This window comes from Borostomias antarcticus, assembly GCF_949987555.1.
Source record: "Borostomias antarcticus genome assembly, chromosome: 26".
NCBI classification, from domain to species: Eukaryota; Metazoa; Chordata; class Actinopteri; order Stomiiformes; family Stomiidae; genus Borostomias; species Borostomias antarcticus.
The window spans coordinates 67343-91256 of NC_140259.1; the positions used below are offsets into that span (position 1 = coordinate 67343).

The window sequence follows — 23914 nt, forward strand, 5'->3', positions numbered from 1 at the left end:
ACGTTTCATTGTGAAAACAATCACAAATCAAAGTCCTGGAGCAATCACAAAGTCATGAAGAAAAGAGAGACAATATATAAAATATATACAATACAAAAGGTTTTACTAAATAAGTAGGTCTTCAGACCAGGCTTAAGTTTCTTACTAAACAAACATCTACCAGTGTACTGGCAACCGATCCAACAGTGGCATCACGTTTGCCTTGGTTTTCTGAATCATAAATTTACACTATATATTTTCTTAATTAAAGGAGTAGTAAAGGGAAAAATCATGTTTAGCCCTGTTTTAAAGTCGCACTGAAACAGACGTTTGAGATCATCTAACTTCCGTAGTTTGACATATTTCCGATGTAAACAAGCAATGAGGGTGGGACATGCGTTTAGAGGAATTTGATTGGAACATTGACAAGTGGACGGGTTTTAAGAACTTTAGATTCGATAGAAGGATAGCGTTGATTGACGGGTGGATGTCGTGAAATTATTGTCCTAAAATCTAAGGTACCTGTTGTCATCATTGCACGTGACCTACCGTTTTCCAGGAAGTAAGAAATTATATACTTTGATATAAGATTACAACAAAAGTAGAATTTTGTAATTCTTTTGGCATACTTCGTTGAATAGGTGAACACTATGACCAATTATGTGACCCAAAATGGGACAGAATGCTTTTTTCAGTTCAGTGCGACTTTAAGTAACCTTAAAACAGGGCTAAACATGATTTTTCCCTTTACTACTCCTTTAATGCTAAAAAAAAAATATATATATGGTGCTCTATACTAGAACTAGGCTACCTACATATTTGCCAGTGTTTTAAAAAGATGTGAAGACAAATCAAATCGTTAATCAAATCGTAGGTAATCGTTTGTGATCCTTTCATTTTAAAATACAGTATTTCCAAGAAGTATAACTCTCCACCTAAAAGCGAAGTGAAAGGAATACATTTTGAATAATAATCATCAGGCATTATCTCAGGCCGTCTAGCATGGGTCCCGTTCGGGGTCTTTAACGTGGCATCAGTAAACAAAGATGGCGGAGCAAAGGAAAGTTGTGTTGAACCAACACTGACATTTGGCAATGCTAGATTATTGTTTGGTGGTTTTATAGATGAAACACATACTTCTCTCCCCGCATAAGTCAAGGGATATTGGTCTTGAGATGGCCGGGTGGGCAGGCTTCTCCGATCAGGAGCTACGGAGGCTGCAGCAGAAAGGTAACGCGATTGTAAACTAGCTCAGATTGAAGTATCTAGTAAGGCAAGGCAAGTTTATTTATATAGCACATTTCAGCCACAGGGCAATTCAAGGTGCTTTACATGAGACATTAAAAGCATTAAAACAAAAAGCAAGACATTATAGACATTTAAAACAAAAGGCAGGACAAATTAAAAGCATTAAAACAAAAAGCAAGTCATTATAGACATTTAAAACAAAAGGCAGGACAAATTAAAAGCATTAAAACAAAAAGCAAGTCATTATAGACATTTAAAACTAAAAGCAGGACAAATAGAATACAGGAATAAAAGTTACAGTGCAGTATACTGATAAACATAGCTCCTCTTAGAAAGCAGTGGCAAAAAGAAAAGTCTTCAGGCTTGTTTTAAAAGAACTGAGAGTTGCAGCAGATCTGCAGTTTTCTGGAAGTTTGTTCCAGATATGTGGAGCATAAAAGCTGAACCCTGCTTCTCCATGTTTTGTTTTAACTCTGGGGACAGAAAGCAGACCTGTGCCAGACGACCTGAGGGGTCTGGATGGTTCATAGCATATGAGCAGATCAGAAATATATTTGGCCCTAAACCATTCAGTGCTTTATAAACCAACAGCAGTATTTTAAAGTCAATTCTTTGACAGACAGGAAGCCAGTGTAAAGACCTTAGAACTGGTGTGATAATATGCTCCACTTTCTTAGTCTTAGTGAGGACTCGAGCAGCAGCGTTCTGAATCAGCTGCAGCTGTCTGGTCGATTTTTTAGAGAGACCTGTATACATGCCGTTACAGTAGTCGAGTCTACTGAAGATAAATGCATGGACAAGTTTTTCCAAATCCTTCTGGGACATAAATCCTTTGATCCTTGATATATTCTTCTTCTAGTAGCCTATCTCTTCTCAAATAATGAATGATATTCTATCATTCTATTAAATCACATTTCTGAAACGGATTTGTTTGCAGCATTCGTGTAAATGTGTGTTTTCTAATACCGTTCCCAGAGCAGGCAGTGCCCAGTGCTTTAGGACGAGGAAGGAGACCTGCTCCCACTAACCGAAGCAGGCAGCAGTTGCAGAGGGAGAAAGCGTTGCAGTTAGCAGCTCAGCCAAAAAATGGACCCGGGCTGCCTGCACTACCACCGGGGCAGCAGCTCACCGATGCACTACCACCGGGGCAGCAGCTCACCGGGCCCCCGCCACACTCCAACAGCACGCACGCGGCCCATAAGCCGGTGGAGAAGCTCGAGGAGGAGGCAGAGACTGTGACTGTGACTGCAAATCATGAGCCAGCCCCTCCAGACCCTCCAGAGCAGGAGGATGCACCTCCAATTGCGAAAGAATTGGAAAAACAAGAAGTCGAAGTGTCAGTAAAAATTCTTATTGCATACGGTCTGTCTACTCAAAATAAGAATAGTCTTGAATATCTTGTGCTCTTTGTTGCTGTTGGTATACTAAAGCCTAACTTTCCACGCACTACTCAAAGCTCTTCAAAGATCCGTGTAGGATGTGTCACACTCATACTATGTATGTTAATAGTGCCTTTGTTTTGTTCAATACCCCCCATTTGTATGACAGACGGGAGAAGAGTCGCATTGAGCTGCTGCAGCAGGAGCAGAAGATGATGGAAGAGAGGAATAAGCGCAAGAAAGCTCTCCTGACAAAAACCATCGCTGAGAAGTAAGGTCACATCCCATAGTTACTGATACTAGAAGTAGGGTCACATCCCATAGTTACTGATACTAGAAGTAAGGTCACATCCCATAGTTACTGATACTAGAAGTAAGGTCACATCCCATAGTTACTGATACTAGAAGTAAGGTCTCATCCCATAGTTACTGATACTAGAAGTAAGGTCACATCCCATAGTTACTGATACTAGAAGTAAGGTCACATCCCATAGTTACTGATACTAGAAGTAAGGTCACATCCCATAGTTACTGATACTAGAAGTAAGGTCACATCCCATAGTCACTGAGAAGTAAGGTCACATCCCATAGTTACTGATACTAGAAGTAAGGTCACATCCCATAGTTACTGATACTAGAAGTAAGGTCACATCCCATAGTTACTGATACTAGAAGTAAGGTCACATCCCATAGTTACTGATACTAGAAGTAAGGTCACATCCCATAGTTACTGATACTAGAAGTAAGGTCACATCCCATAGTTACTGAGAAGTAAGGTCACATCCCATAGTTACTGATACTAGAAGTAAGGTCACATCCCATAGTTACTGATACTAGAAGTAAGGTCACATCCCATAGTTACTGATACTAGAAGTAAGGTCACATCCCATAGTTACTGAGAAGTAAGGTCACATCCCATAGTTATTGATACTAGAAGTAAGGTCACATCCCATAGTTACTGATACTAGAAGTAAGGTCACATCCCATAGTTACTGATACTAGAAGTAAGGTCACATCCCATAGTTACTGATACTAGAAGTAAGGTCACATCCCATAGTTACTGATACTAGAAGTAAGGTCACATCCCATAGTTACTGATACTAGAAGTAAGGTCACATCCCATAGTTACTGATACTAGAAGTAAGGTCTCATCCCATAGTTACTGATACTAGAAGTAAGGTCACATCCCATAGTTACTGATACTAGAAGTAAGGTCACATCCCATAGTTACTGAGAAGTAAGGTCACATCCCATAGTTACTGATACTAGAAGTAAGGTCACATCCCATAGTTACTGATACTAGAAGTAAGGTCACATCCCATAGTTACTGATACTAGAAGTAAGGTCACATCCCATAGTTATTGATACTAGAAGTAAGGTCACATCCCATAGTTACTGATACTAGAAGTAAGGTCACATCCCATAGTTACTGATACTAGAAGTAAGGTCACATCCCATAGTTACTGATACTAGAAGTAAGGTCACATCCCATAGTTACTGAGAAGTAAGGTCACATCCCATAGTTACTGATACTAGAAGTAAGGTCACATCCCATAGTTACTGATACTAGAAGTAAGGTCACATCCCATAGTTACTGATACTAGAAGTAAGGTCACATCCCATAGTTACTGATACTAGAAGTAAGGTCACATCCCATAGTTACTGATACTAGAAGTAAGGTCACATCCCATAGTTACTGATACTAGAAGTAAGGTCACATCCCATAGTTACTGATACTAGAAGTAAGGTCACATCCCATAGTTACTGATACTAGAAGTAAGGTCTCATCCCATAGTTACTGATACTAGAAGTAAGGTCACATCCCATAGTTACTGATACTAGAAGTAGGGTCACATCCCATAGTTATTGATACTAGCCTTGCATAATCACTCTGAGACACCTTCTGTCTCACTGACAACAGGTTTATATTATGTTATATATTATGTACGTGTGTCAATCCACAAATCCCTGAATCCCTTCTCCCGGTCCCAGGTCCAAGCAGACTCAGATCCCTTAATCCCTTCTCCCGGTCCCAGGTCCAAGCAGACTCAGGCAGAGGTGGTGAAGCTGAAGAGGATCCAGAAGGAGCTGCAGGCTCTGGATGACATGGTGTCTAATGACATTGGCATCCTGAGAAGCAAAATAGAACAGGCCAGCTGGGACTACAACGCTGCCAGGTAAACACGCCCTACTAGGAAGAACACACTGCTCTGTTTAATCAGAGATCATCCAAAATGAGATATCCTGTGGGATAAATGCCAAAAACACTCTCAACCCTCGGTTGTGTTTGTGGGGGCTAATCCTCAAAAATATACAGTGAAAAGGGGAAATAATGCAGGACAGCACTCCAAATAATAGATATTTTTAATTTGCCACACAAACGTTTTGGGCCAAGCCCTTCTTCGGTGTGTTCTAACAAACAAAATCTATCCTGTGGGAGCAAACATCATCTCTGATAGACATTACGTACACAGCAGATGTGTGAGAATCACATGTGGTGCTTGATTGATAATGCAATGACTGATTATGATGCTTGATTGATAATGGTCCTTGATGACAATGATTGTTAACGATATGAGTGTATGATGACACGTGATTAACTTAATGGCTATTCTTGGTAATTATTTGTTATACAAAAATGAGGGGCTTGAAATGTTAGCCATTTTCAGGTTTGAGGTATTTTCTTGGATGATTTTGATTAATGGTTTTTGAAGTAGATTTTTGTTTCATTTTCTTAGTAGTTTGATGCCATGTTGGAGGTGACGTGAGAAGGCACAGGTTATATGACGCAAGGTGCAGCTGAATTGGGGAACTGGTGTTAAAAACCAGTTTTGACCACATTCCTCCTCATCACTTCATATTGTAACCAGTTTTTCGTTACGTTTGACTACAACGACTAATCTACAACCACATTTCATTAATATTCTTTTGTTGCTGTAGACAGTAAAAACAAAACAAAAAAATTGCAACGATACACAAGGAAGAAGTGTGCATTAATCAGCCAGGCTTCTGCATTTTTCACAGCATGAGACAAATGGTCGACACAGTCACTTTGCATCACAAAAGGGGGCTGCCCTTCGCACACACATGCGGAGCAAACAAAACGCTGCAAAAAGTGTTGTGACCGCAAGAATGCACGTTGTCTGGAAGCGCTGCTCCCCCTCCTCTGCAGGGCTCACATTTGCATAGTGAGTCTCCAGCCGTGATGCAGATCCCATGCTCTCTCCACTGTCACTGATTACACTGCTATGCAATGAATGTTCCATGTTTTTCTTGTTGCCCTCAATCTCTGGACACACTGCCCCCTGCAGGCTGTTCTGAGTAGTCATTTAGAATCCTCCTATCCTGCCCTGTATAGTGTAATGCGTAGTATAATGACTTCAACTCACACTGGTCCCTCCTCTCAGAAATACCACAATATGCTTCCTTTATCTGAACCAACCACTCCCTGATCTCCCCGCCTGTCTGCTCTGCTGTGTAGGAAGCGCTATGATAAGGTGGAGGTGGAGTATGTGACGGCCAAGATGGACCTCCACAGGAAGACGGAGGTGAAGGAGCAGCTGACCGAGCACCTGTGCGCAATCATCCAGCAGAACGAGGCGCGCAAAGCCCACAAGCTGGAGGAACTCATGCAGCAGCTGCAGCTCCAGGCCACCGAGGAGGAGCTGGAGGAGGAGAGGAGGCAGGAGGAGGAGGAGGAGAAGAGGGGGATGAGCAGCACAGAGGACCAGGGCGAGGGGGACAGGGAGGTGGCCGTCCAGTCCAGAGAGAAAGCATCCACGCCAGGGAAGCAGACTGATACACAAGTGGGCAGCGCCACGGTCCAGAAAGACTGCCCCGCAGACACGGAACCACAGACTAGGGACCAGGACTGTAAAATGGCCGATAGTGCCGCAGTGGGACAGAGTGAGGCTCCAGCTTCTGCCTCCTGATAGGGAGGGGGGGGCGGGGTAGTAAACTGAGGTCCAAGTCTTTCTCAGCTGCTAGTCAACTCTGTGTTCAAAGTTCAAAGCTGTACATGGGAATTCAGCACAAGTTGGATGTATTGTAGGGATTGTATTGCCTCAGTATTGTTAATACTCATAATGTTTACCATAATACTAATACTGCTGGATACTCTATGATCTTCCTACCGTTTGCAGGAGTCCTTATAGACTAGAGCCTGTTGTTCGATGGGAAATTCAACTGTGTTTTGTAATGACTGCCGCCCTAAGCAATTCCATTTGTGTTTTGTTACTGTCTGTCTTGGTTGGCTGCTCTTAATGTGACTGCTTCCAATCTACTCTGTCTCAAGCATTTCTCTCTCTGGCAACATGTGGCTTTACAGCCAACTGTATGTGAACATTGTCTTCCCAAGCAAATGTTGAGCTGAACGGATTGCCGTTAAAGAGAGCTTCGTCTTCACGACCGAGATGAGAACAGCATAATGTCCCCTTGAAGTTCCTCTGTGGAGAACAGATGAGTAAAAGTCACATATGGCACAATGAAGCACAGGAAACTAAGATGTTTTGTATGCGTCACATATTAACCCATGGTTCTGCCATTGAGGGCTGATCTTTCCAAACTGTTCAGCCACTAGACTAGAAAGGATCATCTGGAATGGGCTTCCTGAATGGTAAGGTGATATGTCATCATCTATAGTATGTATGCTTTGTAAAGAAACTTAAATAGCATTTATTTCTACACAATTATGGCCTAAGAATTTATTTTTGGGTACTTTATATCGAGCAAACCTGTCTACTGCAATATAAGTTGAATCGTGTCTGTGTGTGTGTGTGTGTGTGTGTGTGTGTGTGTGTGTGTGTGTGTGTGTGTGTGTGTGTGTGTGTGTGTGTGTGTGTGTGTGTGTGTGTGTGTGTGTGTGTGTGTGTGTGTGTGTGTGTGTGTGTGTGTGGAGGGAAAAACTGACTTGTCTGTGTAAGGGGGATCAGTTTTGCTTGTGGTTGAATTCATTTATTTTGAATAATTGGCTAGTTTAGTACAATGGGCATTTCTCTTTTAAAATAGTCTTATTTATGAGGGATGGATATTTAAACACTTATTTTACCATGTTATAAGGCTTTGTATTCACGAGTTGTATGTTCATAATAAAATGTGTAATTCTCAAACATGAATGCTCCTGCACAAAACATGTCATACATGGATGTACTGTATGTTTGTCATTTTAATTGATCAAATGAATTAAAATGACATTAGAGGTACTTTTATAGTTGAATTTTGCACATGGGACACTTTTGCCAGGAGGAATTTTGAATTTCTCATTTCAATCTTTCTTTATAACCTATTTAAATGTAGGTACACGAGTGAAACACATTGTCTGAAGCTTGTGGTCCGTTGTGGAATTTACTGAAAATAGTTTCGAACTCCCATCGCTTTTTCAAGTCATTTTAAAGGCAGTAAGTGTTCTGTAAACCGCTTTGAGATTTTACTGCGCTTTGGTCACATCTGGCCGTCTGAACAAGAGACCATAAACCCAGCTCTTTTAATTAGTTAGCGAGCAGTGAGTGACCTCGGAATATCCCCCAGCAGCACCTCGAAGGTCAAGGATGAATAGCTTTGATATCCTGCCTGAATTGGTGGTCTAATAATATGTAATCATTAGTTTGTTAGGGATGCTAAACCGTAGGCCTATCATTGTTGTATCTACCTCAGTACGGTTTAAATATCGATTATTCTGAAATCAAGGTATTAAAAGCATGTGGAGCTAATAGCTAATAATTAAATATAATATGGGTAACACTTTACAATAAGGGTACATTAATATGCATAAGTTAATGGATTATTAAGCATTAAGTAACAGTTAATGTCTCTTAACTATTTACTAATGTTATTTGTTAACTAAGGTTAACTCACCTAACCCTAGCCCTAACCTTAACTAAGGTATTGATTAACATAACCTAACCTAACCCTAAATAAGCATTAGTTAACTCATGTTTTTTGTGACCCTTATTGTAAAGTGTGACTATAATATGTATTTGCATACAGCGTAATGGTCCAGCGATTATAGGGGCTCCGTATGACGCTTTATTAATGTGAATTATAAATCTATTTTCAAGGCGATATGAAACTTCAGAGAGCGGCGGATCTCCAGAGCAGTGTGATTTATGTGGCGCTAGCATCCCCAGACAGGTCGAGAAACCCTGTAACACGAGAGCCTACGACTGAAAAAAACTACACTCTGAGATCAACTTTTACTCCAAATCTTCGCCATATGGCTCCTCTGCTATTGAATGTTGACCTTGATACTGCGTGTACACGAAATTAATAGCCTATATTAATTGGATTTGCTTTAATCATACATTTGGGGTGTTGCCTCATTTTGAAATGATTGAATGAATATCTTTGTTTGGAAGACTAGGTAGGCCTATACTATAGGTAAGACTATAGGTAAGACGAGGTGCACCTTTCCTTACATTTTCATTTTTCAGTTTGATACTGAGGTCGTTTCATATAGCTCTCTTTTCCCACTGCGTGTCTATATTTTCCACATTTCTTTTTCCTACAGGCTAGGTTTGTTAGAATAGCCTACTTGCAACTGATTAATATTTGGCACAGACTGTGTAGTATATTAGCCAATCCGTTTAGCCTTAGTTCGTTCAAAAGGTTTATTCAAAACCCGAGACATCCTGTAGAAATATCGATGAAGAAAATTAAATGTTAGCCTACCTTTTCTAAAATGATCAGAGCGGACAAACGTTGTGAAATTAGTTTCAGAGGTTATGGTATTGGCCTTGTTGCCAAGTAGAAAGTCAAACTTGAGACTAATGTGTTTTCCTATCTTGTTTATTCAGTAGGCCTAATGCCTTCAGTGTCTTGGTTGGATCGCTGGCCCCGGAGCCGCTGCATGCGTCTGGCCGGCCTGGGACCAGTGCTGTCCAGTGACCCTTGGTGCTGATTGGGGTAGCGCGGTGGCCCCTGTCTGCTTTTATTTCCCTAATTGAGAGTAAATGGCTGCTTGTTGATTCTTTACATCCTGTGCGGGAAACCATATGTTGCCGACACACTCCCGACCCTGATTACAGCGACCAGGGAATTCACATCCTCAGACCTGTAGAAGCCCTAGCGCAGCCACAGATCGCTGATTAAAACACTGGTCCTTGGTTATTGGTCCTTGGTTATTGGTCCTTGGTTATTGGTCCTTGGTTATTGATCCTTGGTTATTGTTCCTTGGTTATTGTTCCTAGGTCGTTGGTCCTTGGTTGGCAGAAGCGCAAAATATTACATTAGCCTGGTCATTTCGTATCGACACATAGACTAATACAGAAGCTCTCTAACATTACAGGGTCAAAGAAAAGCTTATAGCCGATATCCTATTCGTATGTGTTATATTAACTTAATTTAACCACGAGGCAGGTCGATTAAAAACATGTTCTCTTTTTTGCAACAGTGGCTTTACTAAAAAAAACATTTAAACACATCGAATAACATAAATCAATCGGAAGAAATCAGTTAGTGTATCAGTAACCCCATTCAAGCACCCCATTCACGTTACTGCTGATGCCTCATCATGATGCGTGTCTGCTCTCAGTCACCCCACCGGTTATACCGAGTGGGATCACGGTGGAACCACACATGCGACACTCCGTCTCTGTGTCTGCCTATTGTTCCAGCTCAACACGAACTGGCGCGCTAATTGCAAAGTGCCTGTGGTTCCCGACATAAAACAGCAATCTGCTCTTGATTAAACAACACGTCGGGTTTACAAAGCGCTGCGAGTGTGAAATTAATTCACCCGCGCTGATTCTGATTACAAAGCTAACCACTGATCCCTCGTCTGTAAGCAGCGGCTGAGCGGCTCATAAAAAGCTTGGACAATATATTTACAGTATGGACGTTTTTAAGTAGGCCTAGACTATACTCATTCAACGCATTCTTATTGCAGTTTAGATTGTTTATATCTGCACTGCACACATAGTGCATATAGCCTAGATAGGAACTCCTCTATAGGAACTAATTTACATAGGAACTCCTTTTTTATTTTTTATTAAGTAATTACTAAATTAGGCCTATGTATAGGCCTACTAGTTTAGCCTATTGACTAAAATACAAATATATAAAGGTTGTGACTAAAAAAGAAAGATATTGCTTAGTGGCTATTTTGGGGAATAATGACAACAAATGTGTGTACATAGCCTACAATTAGGCCTACTTTCATAATTCGTTCTGAAGAGGATTTCGTTATTAGGCTACATGATCTCATTACAATTCTCAAAAATGCACACACACTGTGACACATTTTTCTCTCATGTAGATCCCATCACAATACGATGTTAGTTCGAGAGCTGCAGGTCAAGAGCATGAATCAACACTGATTGAAAGATATTCTCAGATTCTGTTTCGAATAAACCTAAATGTTGTTGTAGATAGGCTATGTCATTTTAGGGCCCGTATCCATCTTATATGACATTTCGTGCAAATCTCTCCCATTTTTCCACAAGGCCATCTCTAAACAGGAACAGTTTAACGAGGTTCAAAAATGGTAGTTCAGTCATGTTAATGACCCGCTTTTACACCTTCATTATGTCCCTAATCTCAAACCTGAACCCCTTCGGCCGGCAGGCTGAGTTAATGAGATTAGTAGCCTCAGGAAATTAAGTGAATATCAACGGTTGGCGCGCGTGAAGACTTGGACATGTTATTTGATTTATCGACTTCCTAACCACAAATTACACGTCATGAATAGCATACTGTGTGGATTATCATTTGACTGTTGTCTTGTAAATATACTTTTCCTTGATCCTTACATGTGCAAAGATTGAGACTTTGATATAAGCTAAACCGCAAATATCAGATAAAACCTTTATCAATGACAATGCTTATTTGTTAATTTTCAAAAGTAAAATGATGAAATATTGGCTATCATTCAGCCCGTCAAAAAGCGTGGAAATGATAGGAGGTGGTGAGGTTTTAGATTTTGGGCGGTTATGGTGAGTTTCCCCTCGTTAATGCAGAAATATTGCTGTTCCCTTGGTGTGCACTGTCACAGACCCCAGGTCAGGTCAAGCGCAGGATGGGTCCATGCGTACTTATTTTGACGTTTCCATTCGATGCGGCTAAAACGCATCGAAAGTACGAGCAAACAGCCTCGGCCCTCTTTCAGGTGGGATTCTGTAACCCTGAGTGAAGCGAGAATGGAGCTGTGAGAAGACTTTAGGCTGGGACTATTGTGGAGGCTTTCTGCGCTGGCACCGGAATGGACTTGTAGGCAGGAAAAGGGAATCTGGAGGGAAAACTAATGATGAAAAAGTCTACTCTATCCCTGCGCCTTCATTAAATACATGGAAAGAACGAGAGCAGCACATCTGGATTCAATCGGCGTCCCTTTGATGGCATCAAGTGTTCTTTTCCCAGATCAGGGTCTGGAAGCTACGGGATGTCTATGGCAGCTCGGAGCCTGGAGTCTACTCTTGCCATCTGAACACATGGACCCGCCCCCCCCTCCTTTCTCCTTCCATTCCTTCATTCCTTCACCCCCCCCTGCTTACCCCCCTGTCAAGACCCTTACTAAATTGAACTCCAATTTCAAACAAAATTCTTTACCCAACTCACAGTCTAACAAATCGCCTCTAACGACGATGTTTTGCTCACCGAACAAGAAAGCGGGATTGTACCGTGTTTGCACACTGATTACGTTATTTTACATGATTGTTTATGAAGAAGGGAACATTTGTAAATAGGCTACTGTTACCTACTCTACAGTCGTGGTGGAACATGTATTTACTCAGTAGGAAAAGATAACCCTACATATTTGCCCTGGCTGACTCTGAGGAAGATTTACTGACACTTTCTAAAGTAGGCTAAATCCTTTATCATCATTTTATTTGACCACAGATCTGAAGAACAGCCTGAATCCCAATAGATTCGGTTGGTCTCATGCCGAGTACCCCGACGGTTAAAACCTCTTTACTGGTTCTATCATCACACAGGGTGATAATTACCCCCCACCCCTCACTCCACATTCTCCACATCTCGTGGGTCTCTTCGTGCTGCTGGTTCTTAACCTTCGTTAAGGTTGCCAGAGCTTGGCTAAAGAGTCTTAATCAGACTTCTCTGCGTGGTGGTCGCGTTGATTGGCTGCTGAAGGGGGGGGGGGGGGCGGGGGCCTGTGAAACGTCAGACGCAGCACCAAGGCATCGCCACGTAATTAGGGACTCCTATTAGAGTCCATCTACTCTCCCAGGGGGCCACACGTTTCAGATACTCCCCGGCTGAAGCATGTATCCGCAGTGTGCCCGCGTGCGCCTTGTTTGAAGTGCCAGAGTGAGAGAGATACTGAGAAAGAGAGCGAGAGAGGGAGGGAGAGAGAGAGAGAGAGAGAGAGAGAGAGAGAGAGAGAGTGAGTGAGAGAGAGTGGGAGAGAGAGAGTGAGAGAGAGGGAGAGAGAGGAAGAGGAAGGGAGAGAGTGTGAGAGAGAGAGGGAGAGAGAGGGAGAGAGAGTGAGGGAGAGAGAGAGAGAGAGAGAGGGAGAGAGAGAGAGAGAGAGAGAGAGAGAGTGAGAGAGAGAGAGAGAGAGGGAGAGAGAGAGAGAGAGGAAGAGGAAGAGAGAGTGTGAGAGAGAGAGAGGGAGAGAGAGAGAGGGAGAGAGAGAGAGAGAGAGGGAGAGGGAGAGAGAGGAGGAGGAGGAGGAGGAGGAACGTCCAGCCTCCCTGCGCCTAGCTGAGCCGAGCCAGCTTTACGCGCATACGAGCGCATCTGTTCGGCATCAGCACTTTCTGCTAAGCTCAGTCAGTTGCGACTGTGAGTGGGAAGAGGAATAGAAGACCTCTTTAATACCCAGGTAGAGGACGCGTTACTTGGTGACCTATTGGTTGTTTACGCACGCGAATGGATGGACCGGATGCCTAGGGTTTTAACTCTGTGATCGAGAAAACCAGATGAAGAAAACAACTTTTCTTCTCCGTCTCTAGAAGTTCGGCTGAACGCCATTGAGGCTGGATGTAAGCAAACCCCGATTTGCTTGGAAAACTTCTCCGTTTGGTTTGGAGGCGTTCTTCGTACATTCTGTATGCACGGATCTATTTGGCTCGCTTATTGTTATTGCTCCATTTTTTTCTACTGTATCCTATTTGCGTCATGACTTCTAGCTATGCACATGTAATGGACAGGCAAGCGACGATATCAAACCGCCTGGAGAGTCCGATTACTTCTAATCTGGAAAACTTGCAAGCTAAAAAGAACTTCTCGGTCAGCCACCTGTTGGATCTGGAAGAGGCCGGGGAAATGGTTGGAACCCAAGCGGACGAGAGTGTTGGAGAGGCGGGGAGGAGTATGCTGGAGTCCCCGGGGCTGACCAGCGGCAGCGACACCAACCAGCAGGAGAGTAAGTGAGAAGTGCAGTCGGGCTACAGAGGTTGTGATTAAGACATCAGCGCAGAAATGGTTTATCAGTCTATGGTATTATTACCATCATGAGTATGTTTTCTACATTTGTTAGTCAGAATATGGGCATGCAGGAGGTTTGACTATTTTGGTGTGCGCCTTCTGCGGGCCGCTTTGTACGAATACTTCATATAGCTTGACTTGTGCGTGCGCAATGTAGGTTTGGAGAGCCACAAGATGCTATCAGTGTTAATGCTGCATTCAGAATTATGACCAAAATGTCAGACTGAACGTGAAATCCATTTATTTTCATTAAGTATGGGACTTCTTTAGACACCCGCTCTGTTGAAACGAACGCGCACGGACTGAATCCTTCGTGACTTGTGGTGATACATCATCTCTGACGGCTACACTAAAAACGGCCATTAATTTAGCATTAACACTTTGATGTCAACGAAGTATGGCGACGTTGGTGGATATGGTCAGTAAAATACAAGTCAAGCTCTACAACAATAAATCAAAACAACCATTGAGACTTCCACAATTGCCGTGATGGCCTCGAAGGGTCAGCCTGAAATGTGGTTTGTCTAGAACTCCTTAAAAAGTGCGATAGAGTCGAGTGAAGTAAACTTGGATTCTTCCCAGTAAAAGCAATAGAACACTGCTTCCCCACCCGGCTCTGCCGTTGAGAGAGTAAATAAACGCGTCAGTCCCGAGTGATACGCCCTCATATTCAAAGCCATTTGGAGAGGTTGACAGAAACGTTAGGGTTTAATGAGTGTTATTGTTATTTTACGGGTAAATCGGACCGGTGTGAGAAATATGCAGGAGGAAGTGGCGAGGCTCCATCGATAATTCACAGTTATTTCGCTTGTCAAACAATTTCAGAATATTTACACCTAATCATTTGTCATAATTATCTGCGTTGGCTGGTCATAGGTCTAACAATTATGGGATCAAATGACAAAATGTCATTCGAGCCTTTTGTGAAGAATTGCCTAAATATATTGTGAGTATAATTAATCATTTTGATGGTTATGCTTGGTATTGTAAACAAGAAAACAAACAATGTTTGGTATTGATGGAAACCTCACACGAGCTATTTCACTATATGAAATAATTTAAAACACATAAACGAATGATCCTAGTTTATTGTTCATTTCTATGTTCAGGCCCGCCAGATAATTCACAATGAGAGATACTTTGAACGAATTTCTCTTTGGGGTCAAAACACTTTTCAAGTAGGCTTGAGGTAGGATTTTATCACATTCAATACATTGATTAATGGTTGAAATATATCTCATTGTCAGTTATGAAAACATTAATTACAGAGTAGACTAGGTCAAATGTGGTCAGGTGATACATTTTTACACATACACACACACATACACACACACACACACACAAACGTTTTTTTTATTTAGATTCACATTCAGGTCTTTATTTGTCACATGCACACGTACAGTGCAGAATCCCAGTGAAATGTTCCTGCCCGCTCCGTGATGTTACAGATAAGATCGCCCATCGCACGCGGACAAAAACAGGGTTTCTGTATGTCCATGCATAGTCAAATTACAATTATATATTCTGAATTAACTAGGTGGATCAATAGCAATGCCCGCTAATGTAAAATTAATCTTGAGCTAAATAACCAAATCTGAAATGAAATGTTTAAATGTTTGTAATATTTTGGCAACCTTTAATTTATGTAGTCTATCAATTCAAAAAGGACTACTATTTGTGACCAAATTTAAAAATGGAACCAAATTTATGGCTGGAACTTATTAGGGTTAATAAAGCAGTAATTACATGTTGTGTGGTGTGCTCTGTGTTTTTCTATAATGATAGCCTGATAGGCCAGATCGGCCGACCACTCACAGAGAATTAGTCAATGTACAGTTACTGATACTGTACTGTAAACTGCTCGCGCCATCCATATCCACATCCACATAATTGTCTTGATGAAGAAATCGAAAGCTCACTTTTTACTTTACGTTACTTTCAGTCCATTTTTTCATTTCATTTAGTGTGTTTTAGGTAGCCATAACAGAGCATTTCTGATCCAAATAGATGTTACAGAATGCATTTGTGTAGCTTTCCAACAGGTCAGAAGGATGCTGTATTTTCTTATTCATAGTCCTGATGTTGTCCAAACATTCTTTAGGCCCTGTGTCTTTTCTCACGTTGGAGCAGACATGCCACCAGGTCCAGCAGATCCATCTGTTATGGTTATTTCATCATCAGACACCAGGCCGACGTGAATTTAGAAATGAACTGAACATTTAGGATGCATGTCCACATTTTCGACCGTTATTCTACATTAAGGAAGTGACTGGAAAAATAAAGACTAACAGGATGTCCATAGAGAAAATGACTCAGTCTGTCGGGCCTATGTGCTCTATTGAGAAGGTGCACATTCCGGTACTAATGTGAAGGGACTAGGGGACGGTTCTAAATACTGATATAGTAAGCCTACTATATATGCAGCTGATTTGATGGTAGGCCTAGTCTACACAATTTAGGCGACTGTGTTTCACAATATTTTTTTCACAGTCGGCTTCCAGGCCCAGTTCGATCTGACCCTGTTATACTCAAGCAGATAGCAGTCCTGCAGGCACTACTCTACATAAGCCATTTATAAACCATTTGTTATTGAATGTCTATTAACGTTTGTAAATAATTATAAATGATTAGTAAACATACGGAACCACTGTCCATGTCCCTATAGTGATACACAGTCCTCAGTCGTGGGATCGATTCTTTCATACACCAACTTCAACTTCATACAGAAGTTTTGTGAACTGTACACATTTACTAGGCATGATGATCATGTTTATCTGTTTACAAACCAATCGTTAATAGGCAGTTAAATACAAAATGGTAAACAATGGGCCCGGCTTATAAAAGATACTTTACTATATTAGACAGTTTTGTGAAGCTGCATTGGTCTCTTTTAGTCAGCTGGTTCTGTTTAATAAGCTGTAATAAAAGGTCAGTAGTAATGAAGGATTAATGAAGGGTTGTAATAATAGGTCTCATACGCTTTCGCTTTTCATTTGAAAGTTGAGCAATAAGCTTAGAGGGGATCTGTCCTTTGCCTTTCCACATCACTGAGGCCCCTGTGGCCCCCAGAGCCGCGGTAGAGAGGGCATCATGGGAGCCGGAGCAGATAGCAGGGAGTCATGATAACAGGGTGCTGAGTGACAGGAGAGGAACTCTCTCAACATGGTGACAACAAACAGCCCAATGGTGACACAGGGGACTTGAAAACCGAGAGCGAATGGATAGACATGATGACAATGCTGCCTTGAGATGTGTGTGTGTGTGTGTGTGTGTGTTTGTGTGTGTGTGTGCATGTGTGTGTAGGTGTGTGTGCATGTGTGTGTGTGTGTGTGTGTGTGTGTGGTGTGTGTGTGTGTGTGTGTGTGTGTGTGTAGGTGTGTGGTGTGTGTGTGAGTGTGTGTGTGTGTGTGTTTGTGTGTGTGTGTGTATGTGTGCATGTGTGCATGTGTGTGTGTGTGTGTGTTTGTGTGTGTGGGTGTGTGTGCATGCATGCGTGTGAGTGTGTGTGTGTGTGTGTATGTGTGTGTGTGTATGTGTGTGTGTGTGTGTGTGTGTGTGTGTGGGTATGTGTGTGTGTGTGTGTGTGTGTGTGTGGGTGTGTGTGGGTGTGGGTGTGTGTGTGTGTGTGTGTGTGTGTGTGTGTGTGTGTGTGTGTGTGCATGCATGCGTGTGAGTGTGTGAGTGTGTGGCACTAGCTCAGCAAACGGTAGCATGAGTCGTTTTGGACCCTCAAAACAATTTGAGTATTTGCTCATTTTTTCCATCCAGTCAGGCTGGAAAGAATGTACTGTATGGTGTCTATATAACTGTGTGTGTGTGTGTGTGTGTGTGTGTGTGTGTGTGTGTGTGTGTGTGTAGAATAATGTTTCTTTGTGTAATCGAGCGTGCGTTTCCTGTTCCTCCCCGAGTGTAAAAGTGTGTTGTTGTGTAAAGTGTGTTGTTGTGTAAAGTGTGTGGTTGTGTAAAGTATGTTGTTGTGTAAAGTGTGTGGTTGTGTTTAGTGTGTTGTTGTGTAGTGTGTGGTTGTGTAAAGTGTGTTGTTGTGTAAAGTGTGTTGTTGTGTAGTGTGTGGTTGTGTAAAGTGTGTTGTTGTGTAAAGTGTGTTGTTGTGTAAAGTGTGTGGTTGTGTAAAGTGTGTTGTTGTGTAAAGTGTGTTGTTGTGTAAAAGTGTGTTGTTGTGTAAAGTGTGTTGTTGTGTAAAGTGTGTTGTTGTGTAAAGTGTGTTGTTGTGTAGTGTGTTGTTGTGTAAAGTGTGTTGTTGTGTAAAGTGTGTTGTTGTGTAGTGTGTTGTTGTGTAAAGTGTGTTGTTGTGTAAAGTGTGTTGTGTAAAGTGTGTGGTTGTGTAGTGTGTTTTTGTGTAAAGTGTGTTGTTGTGTAAAGTGTGTTGTTGTGTAAAGTGTGTTGTTGTGTAAAGTGTGTTGTGTAAAGTGTGTTGTTGTGTAAAGTGTGTCGTCGTGTAAAGTGTGTGGTTGTGTAGTGTGTGGTTGTGTAAAGTGTGTTGTTGTAAAAGTGCGTTGTTGTGTAGTGTGTTGTGTAAAGTGCGTTGTTGTAAAAGTGCGTTGTTGTGTTGCAGACGAGCAGATGAACGCCGAGGAGAAGAAGAAGAGGAAACAGAGGCGGAACCGGACCACCTTCAACAGCAGCCAGCTGCAGGCGCTGGAGCGCGTGTTTGAGAGGACGCACTACCCCGACGCCTTCGTCAGAGAGGACCTGGCGCGCAGGGTCAACCTCACCGAGGCGCGGGTGCAGGTGGGTACACACACCTCCGTCACCAGCGCCATCTGCTCTAGGGGACCAGCGCTCCGCATGCAGCTGTACCTTGAGGTCAACAGGACGGTCTGTGATAAGCTAGTGACATCATCTCTGTGACTATGCGTTGTGCATATATATTGTTTATTGGTCTGATCTGGCAGAGTCCGATCGGGAGGACGGACGACTATTAGAAATGCCAAAGTTATTTTAGTCTGCACTATAAAAGTGTGTGTTGGATAAAGCATGCTAGCTTTTGGCGTGTAAACACTGACAAGGTATGGTTTGCTGGATTTATGCTTGGTTGTGTGTGTTCATTTTGGAATTGGATGAACAGGGATTTTTGGCCGCAGTCTACCCCTACTCTAGGTAATGGAAATGCATTTTATTGAGGGGTGAGGAATATACTGTACTCGTACTGAATGAGAGACAGAGAGAGAGTAAAGAGAGAGTAAAGAGAGAGAGGCAGAGAGAGAGGCAGAGAGAGAGCACACATCTGTGATTAATGTGTACCAGAGAGCGATGCAGAAATCCTTTGATAAAAGAGACTTTGGGCTCATTCCTGAGGCTGTGCGTAACCGGACCCCGTGCCTCCCTCAGCCCAGCGCTCCCACAAACTTCTCACAATGGATTTGATTTCACAGCAAAGAACAACATTAGCACCCCAAGACAGGGTCCTCATCTGTCCAGAGACAGAGCAGGAAGTGGGTGGGTCTCAGATGTATGGTCCCTGCGTGTCCTTGATTGGTTGAGTGTCACTTTATTGTGAGGAAGGTAGACTGAAGGGACAGTGTTGTCCTTAGTGACTGCTGGGAGGTTAAAATGGTATGGAAAATGTATCACGTATTCTATTAGTTGATTCAGTAGGCAAATATAAATCATGAAATGTAGGAGCAACAGCAAACTTTGAGAATATTGAAGTAGTATATTTAACAATATTATTCATCAAAATATGAGTTTTTCAGCGTGATTGATGGTGAAGTTTCTGCTGTGTGTTCTGTCCCCAGGTGTGGTTTCAGAACAGGAGGGCAAAGTTTCGCAGAAATGAGCGCGCCATGCTGGCCAGCAAGAGCGCCTCCCTGCTGAAGCCCTACTCCGGGGACGTGACGGCGGTGGAGCAGCCCATCGTCCCCCGCCCCGCCCCCCGGCCAAACGACTACCTGTCCTGGGGCAGTGCCGCTCCTTACAGGTAGCCCCTCTCGCCCCCGCCTCGCCCTCTATCTCGCCCGCTCCTCTCCCCTTCACTTGGCCTCGCTAACCGCCCTTTAACCCCTCAGAACACCGCACCCCAACCCTCTCCTCACCCGCGGGTCTCACAACCTCTCCTCGCACTAACCAGCCCCACCCTAACCTCCAGCCCTCAGGCCCTCCCGAACACAGCGCTTGACCATCGCTGACCTGGCAGGCACGGCTCTGTGTTATTGTTTCATTTCCTCTGCATATACCCGTCCATCTCTCCCCTACCTGTACATACCTCCCATATTTACACTAACCCTCCGTGTCCTGCCGGCGCTCCACCTGGATCCAATCAAACTGTCCTTGCATTTAGCCTTCGCTTTGATAAACAAAAGTCAAGTCGGTCTGAAGTTTTGCTCAGAATGATGCTGGTTTGTTAGTATTTCAGTGGTCTGGTGTGTTTGTTACTGCTTCAGGCCCACACTGTAGGATTTCCTCTCTCTCTAAGACTTTCCTCACACTTTTCTTTTCCACGAAATTCCTCGTTTGTTGACGTCTTTTTAATAGCAGACCTTTTTTTCCCCCAAGACACGACTGTTTTGCCTGGATGATTGAGACGAGTCACGCATAGGCTATAGACAGAGCATGCCTACAACATTTAGTCAAACACATCAACTAATAAACTAACTCTCTTTCACATCCATCTAATAAACTAACTCTCTTTCAAAGCTCCAGTGTTGCTCTCCTTCTCCTCCCTCTCTTGAGGGAGGGACGAGATCCTGTGACCCTTCTGATGAGGTGATAATCTGAAAACAAACCGTATTAAATCCACTGTTGACCCCCGTGACCTACTCTGCTATACAACACCAAGTAATGAGCATAAGAGAGACGCAGGCTCTCCACTGGGCAGGATTTTTTGTGACTCTGGTTACATTGGTTATGATTTACAGTAATCCCCCCCTATGAACCTCAGTATAAAATGTCTGACCCTGTCGCTGGGGCCAAGAGCTCCAGCGCACCTCAGTGAGGAAGGCTATGGCTGTAGCCTAGCCTACACAGCCACAAAATCACTTGAGCACTTATAATGCTACTGAACAGACCTGGGTCAATTACATAGACCAATTACTTGAAAGTATTTGAAAGTAATTGAGGTGTGTTTGATTAGCCACATACTTACGGGTCTGACCCATTGGTTTTATTACACTGGGTTAAGCGAGCGCACCCCAAGTATTTGACAGTATTTGCAAATAGTAATTGACCCAGGTCTGCTACTGAAACACACTAATGTGGTGCTAACACATACATCGCCATTTATATATTCTTAAGCTGGTATCCAATGCCGGAGGGAGGGCCAATGCGAGTGCCACAGAAAATGCTGCCCTCAGAAAGCAAGTACTACTTCTACTTTACTACATGTGGTTCCTTTTTGGTAACAACTATCTTGATAGAGTCTGTGAAAATAATGCTGTGTGATATTTCACAAGCGTAAATGAATGTATGCTTTCTTTGTGCCGTTTTTGGGCTTTTATGTGCCACAACTGGAACAATGGTAGGATCAGTTGATCTGACCTGTGACCTTTATACCACTCTCTCCCCCAGTGCCATGGCAGCCTACCCCCCCACATGCTCCAACACCAATACATCCCAGGGAATGAACATGGCCAACAGCATTGCCAACCTCAGGCTCAAAGCCAAGGAGTACAGCTTGAACCAGGTGCCCACGGTCAACTGAGGGGGGAGAGGAGGGGGAGAGAGAGAGGGGGAGGGGGACTGCAGTTGGGGGGCTGAGGTGGGAGGGGGGCCCTCTCTCTAAAGCCAGAACCCCCCCGGGCCCCAGGGATGATCACCATCCGATATCCCAACATGGAATTTGAGTGTGAAGCCTCCTCCGGTCCGGCCCCTCAGCGCTCTGGATGGACCAGCTTCCTATATGCAAACCTGTAGCACCTGATGGATAGCGAGGGGCGGACGGCTTCTTCCTGAGGCCTCCGCTCTCCTCCGCCCCGCCGGACATTGTCTGTACTAACGAGAAAGACATGCAGACTGGATGCTGTAGCCGACTAGCTGAGTAGTTTTACCTTTTGATTTGGGTGTGGACTCAATGGAGGGCTAGCTTCCAGATTCCCAAGGTCTCCATGGAGAGGTGCCCTTGACTCAGTGCCTATCTAACATTTGCCAACCATTCCAGACCATCACGCCTTGTTAGGCTGAGGAGGCTGTGTGGAGGCTGCGTGGAGGCTGCGTGGAGGCTGCGTGGAGGCTGTGTGGAGGCTGTGTGGACTACTGGCAATGTCATTTCTTCTCTGGCCCGTGGCTTTGGATAGGATTATAACACCAGACAGGAACCAACAACTTTGCAATCAACAATGACAATAAGGACTTCCTTATCCGTGTTAGTTGGTGGGTTTAAACCTACGAATCCTTGCAACAAAGACCCATATTAGATTATTGTGGAATATTTTGGTGAAATCATATATAGTCACAGACTGTTCAGTTTTGGTGTTACACACAAACTATAGATATAAAACATGTACTGTACTGTATTTTATAGATGTTTCAGTATAAAGATAATAAGACTGAAAAAACATATATCTTTTTACAAATGTAAAAGGCATCTGTCAAACGCACATGCATGGCTCTTCGTTGCAAGGGTTCTTCTATACATTTGTAGTCATTTTGTTTTCACATTTTATTTCCATTTTATACCACTGACAAGCAAACATTTTCGACGCATTTTGATTCATGTAATGGTACACTATACAGGAAAGGCTAATGTATTTCTGAATCTGAGACAGTAGATTCTCTTAATTTTGTATAATATCCTTTATTTGTAACAGAATACCCTGTATATTAATAAAATGCATTTCAAGCAATGCAATGCCAGTGTGTCCGCTTCACAGGGTTGATAACATAAACATCTAGATATCTAAATAAGAAAATAACATTACCATCTACTATAGATATCTAAATAAGAAAATAACATTACCATCTACTATAGATATCTAAATAAGAAAATAACATTACCATCTACTATAGATATCTAAATAAGAAAATAACATTACTATCTACTATAGATATCTAAATAAGAAAATAACATTACCATCTACTATAGATATCTAAATAAGAAAATAACATTACCATCTACTATAGATATCTAAATAAGAAAATAACATTACCATCTACTATAGATATCTAAATAAGAAAATAACATTACCATCTACTATAGATATCTAAATAAGAAAATAACATTACTATCTACTATAGATATCTAAATAAGAAAATAACATTACCATCTACTATAGATATCTAAATAAGAAAATAACATTACCATCTACTATAAATATCTAAATAAGAAAATAACATTAACAACTTCTATAGATATCTAAATAAGAAAATAACATTACCATCTACTATAGATATCTAAATAAGAAAATAACATTAACATCTACTATAGATATCTAAATAAGAAAATAACATTAACATCTACTGTATATATCTAAATAAGAAAATAACATATTAACACATGGGGCAAAGCAGATGTTCAGCCTGCTTCTGAATAATGAAAATGTATCAAAATATTAATGTTTTGACTGATGCAGAATATCTAAACAGATAAGATGTTATTAAGAACTCAGTAGCCTATGACCCCACCAAAAGGAGTCTACTCTTACAGGTCATTTATACACACTTTGATATATGATATTTTTTCTATTTGATTACTGCAACATAGTCCATTTTGAAGTATAGGAATTCCTTTTAAGAAACATTTTTTTTCAAAGAAGCTTTATAGAGAACAGTTGGAAAACAAATGGATTTTGGAAGTTGTGCAAGTGCCATAAAAAGTGATTTAAGAGTTGAGGACAGATTCTCCTTCAGAGAAAGCAGCTCTGGAAACCTCAAACTGTGCCTGCTGGTGGGTTTTCTGCTGATTACCACCAACTGAAATTTCCATCTTTAAAACAGAATATTTATGAGCAGGGAAATCCTCTCTCTAATATCGA

General features: G+C 42.3%; 2 protein-coding genes across 2 annotated transcripts; both read left to right on the plus strand.

Annotated features, from left to right (window-relative positions):
* Positions 1-1049: 1049 nt before the first annotated feature.
* gorab (golgin, rab6-interacting) lies at positions 1050-6538 on the plus strand (the record flags this gene model as incomplete). The annotated part of the gene is made up of 5 exons (XM_084459064.1): positions 1050-1209; positions 2203-2563; positions 2776-2877; positions 4643-4783; positions 6088-6538. The coding sequence occupies exons 1-5, from the start codon at positions 1104-1106 to the stop codon at positions 6536-6538; spliced, it is 1161 nt and encodes a 386-aa protein (XP_084315190.1). The 5' UTR covers positions 1050-1103.
* Positions 6539-13679: 7141 nt separating this feature from the next.
* prrx1b (paired related homeobox 1b) lies at positions 13680-21645 on the plus strand (the record flags this gene model as incomplete). The annotated part of the gene is made up of 4 exons (XM_084458953.1): positions 13680-13926; positions 18562-18737; positions 19745-19926; positions 21513-21645. 4 exons carry the CDS (start codon positions 13680-13682, stop codon positions 21643-21645), a joined length of 738 nt encoding a protein of 245 aa, XP_084315079.1.
* Positions 21646-23914: the final 2269 nt, after the last annotated feature.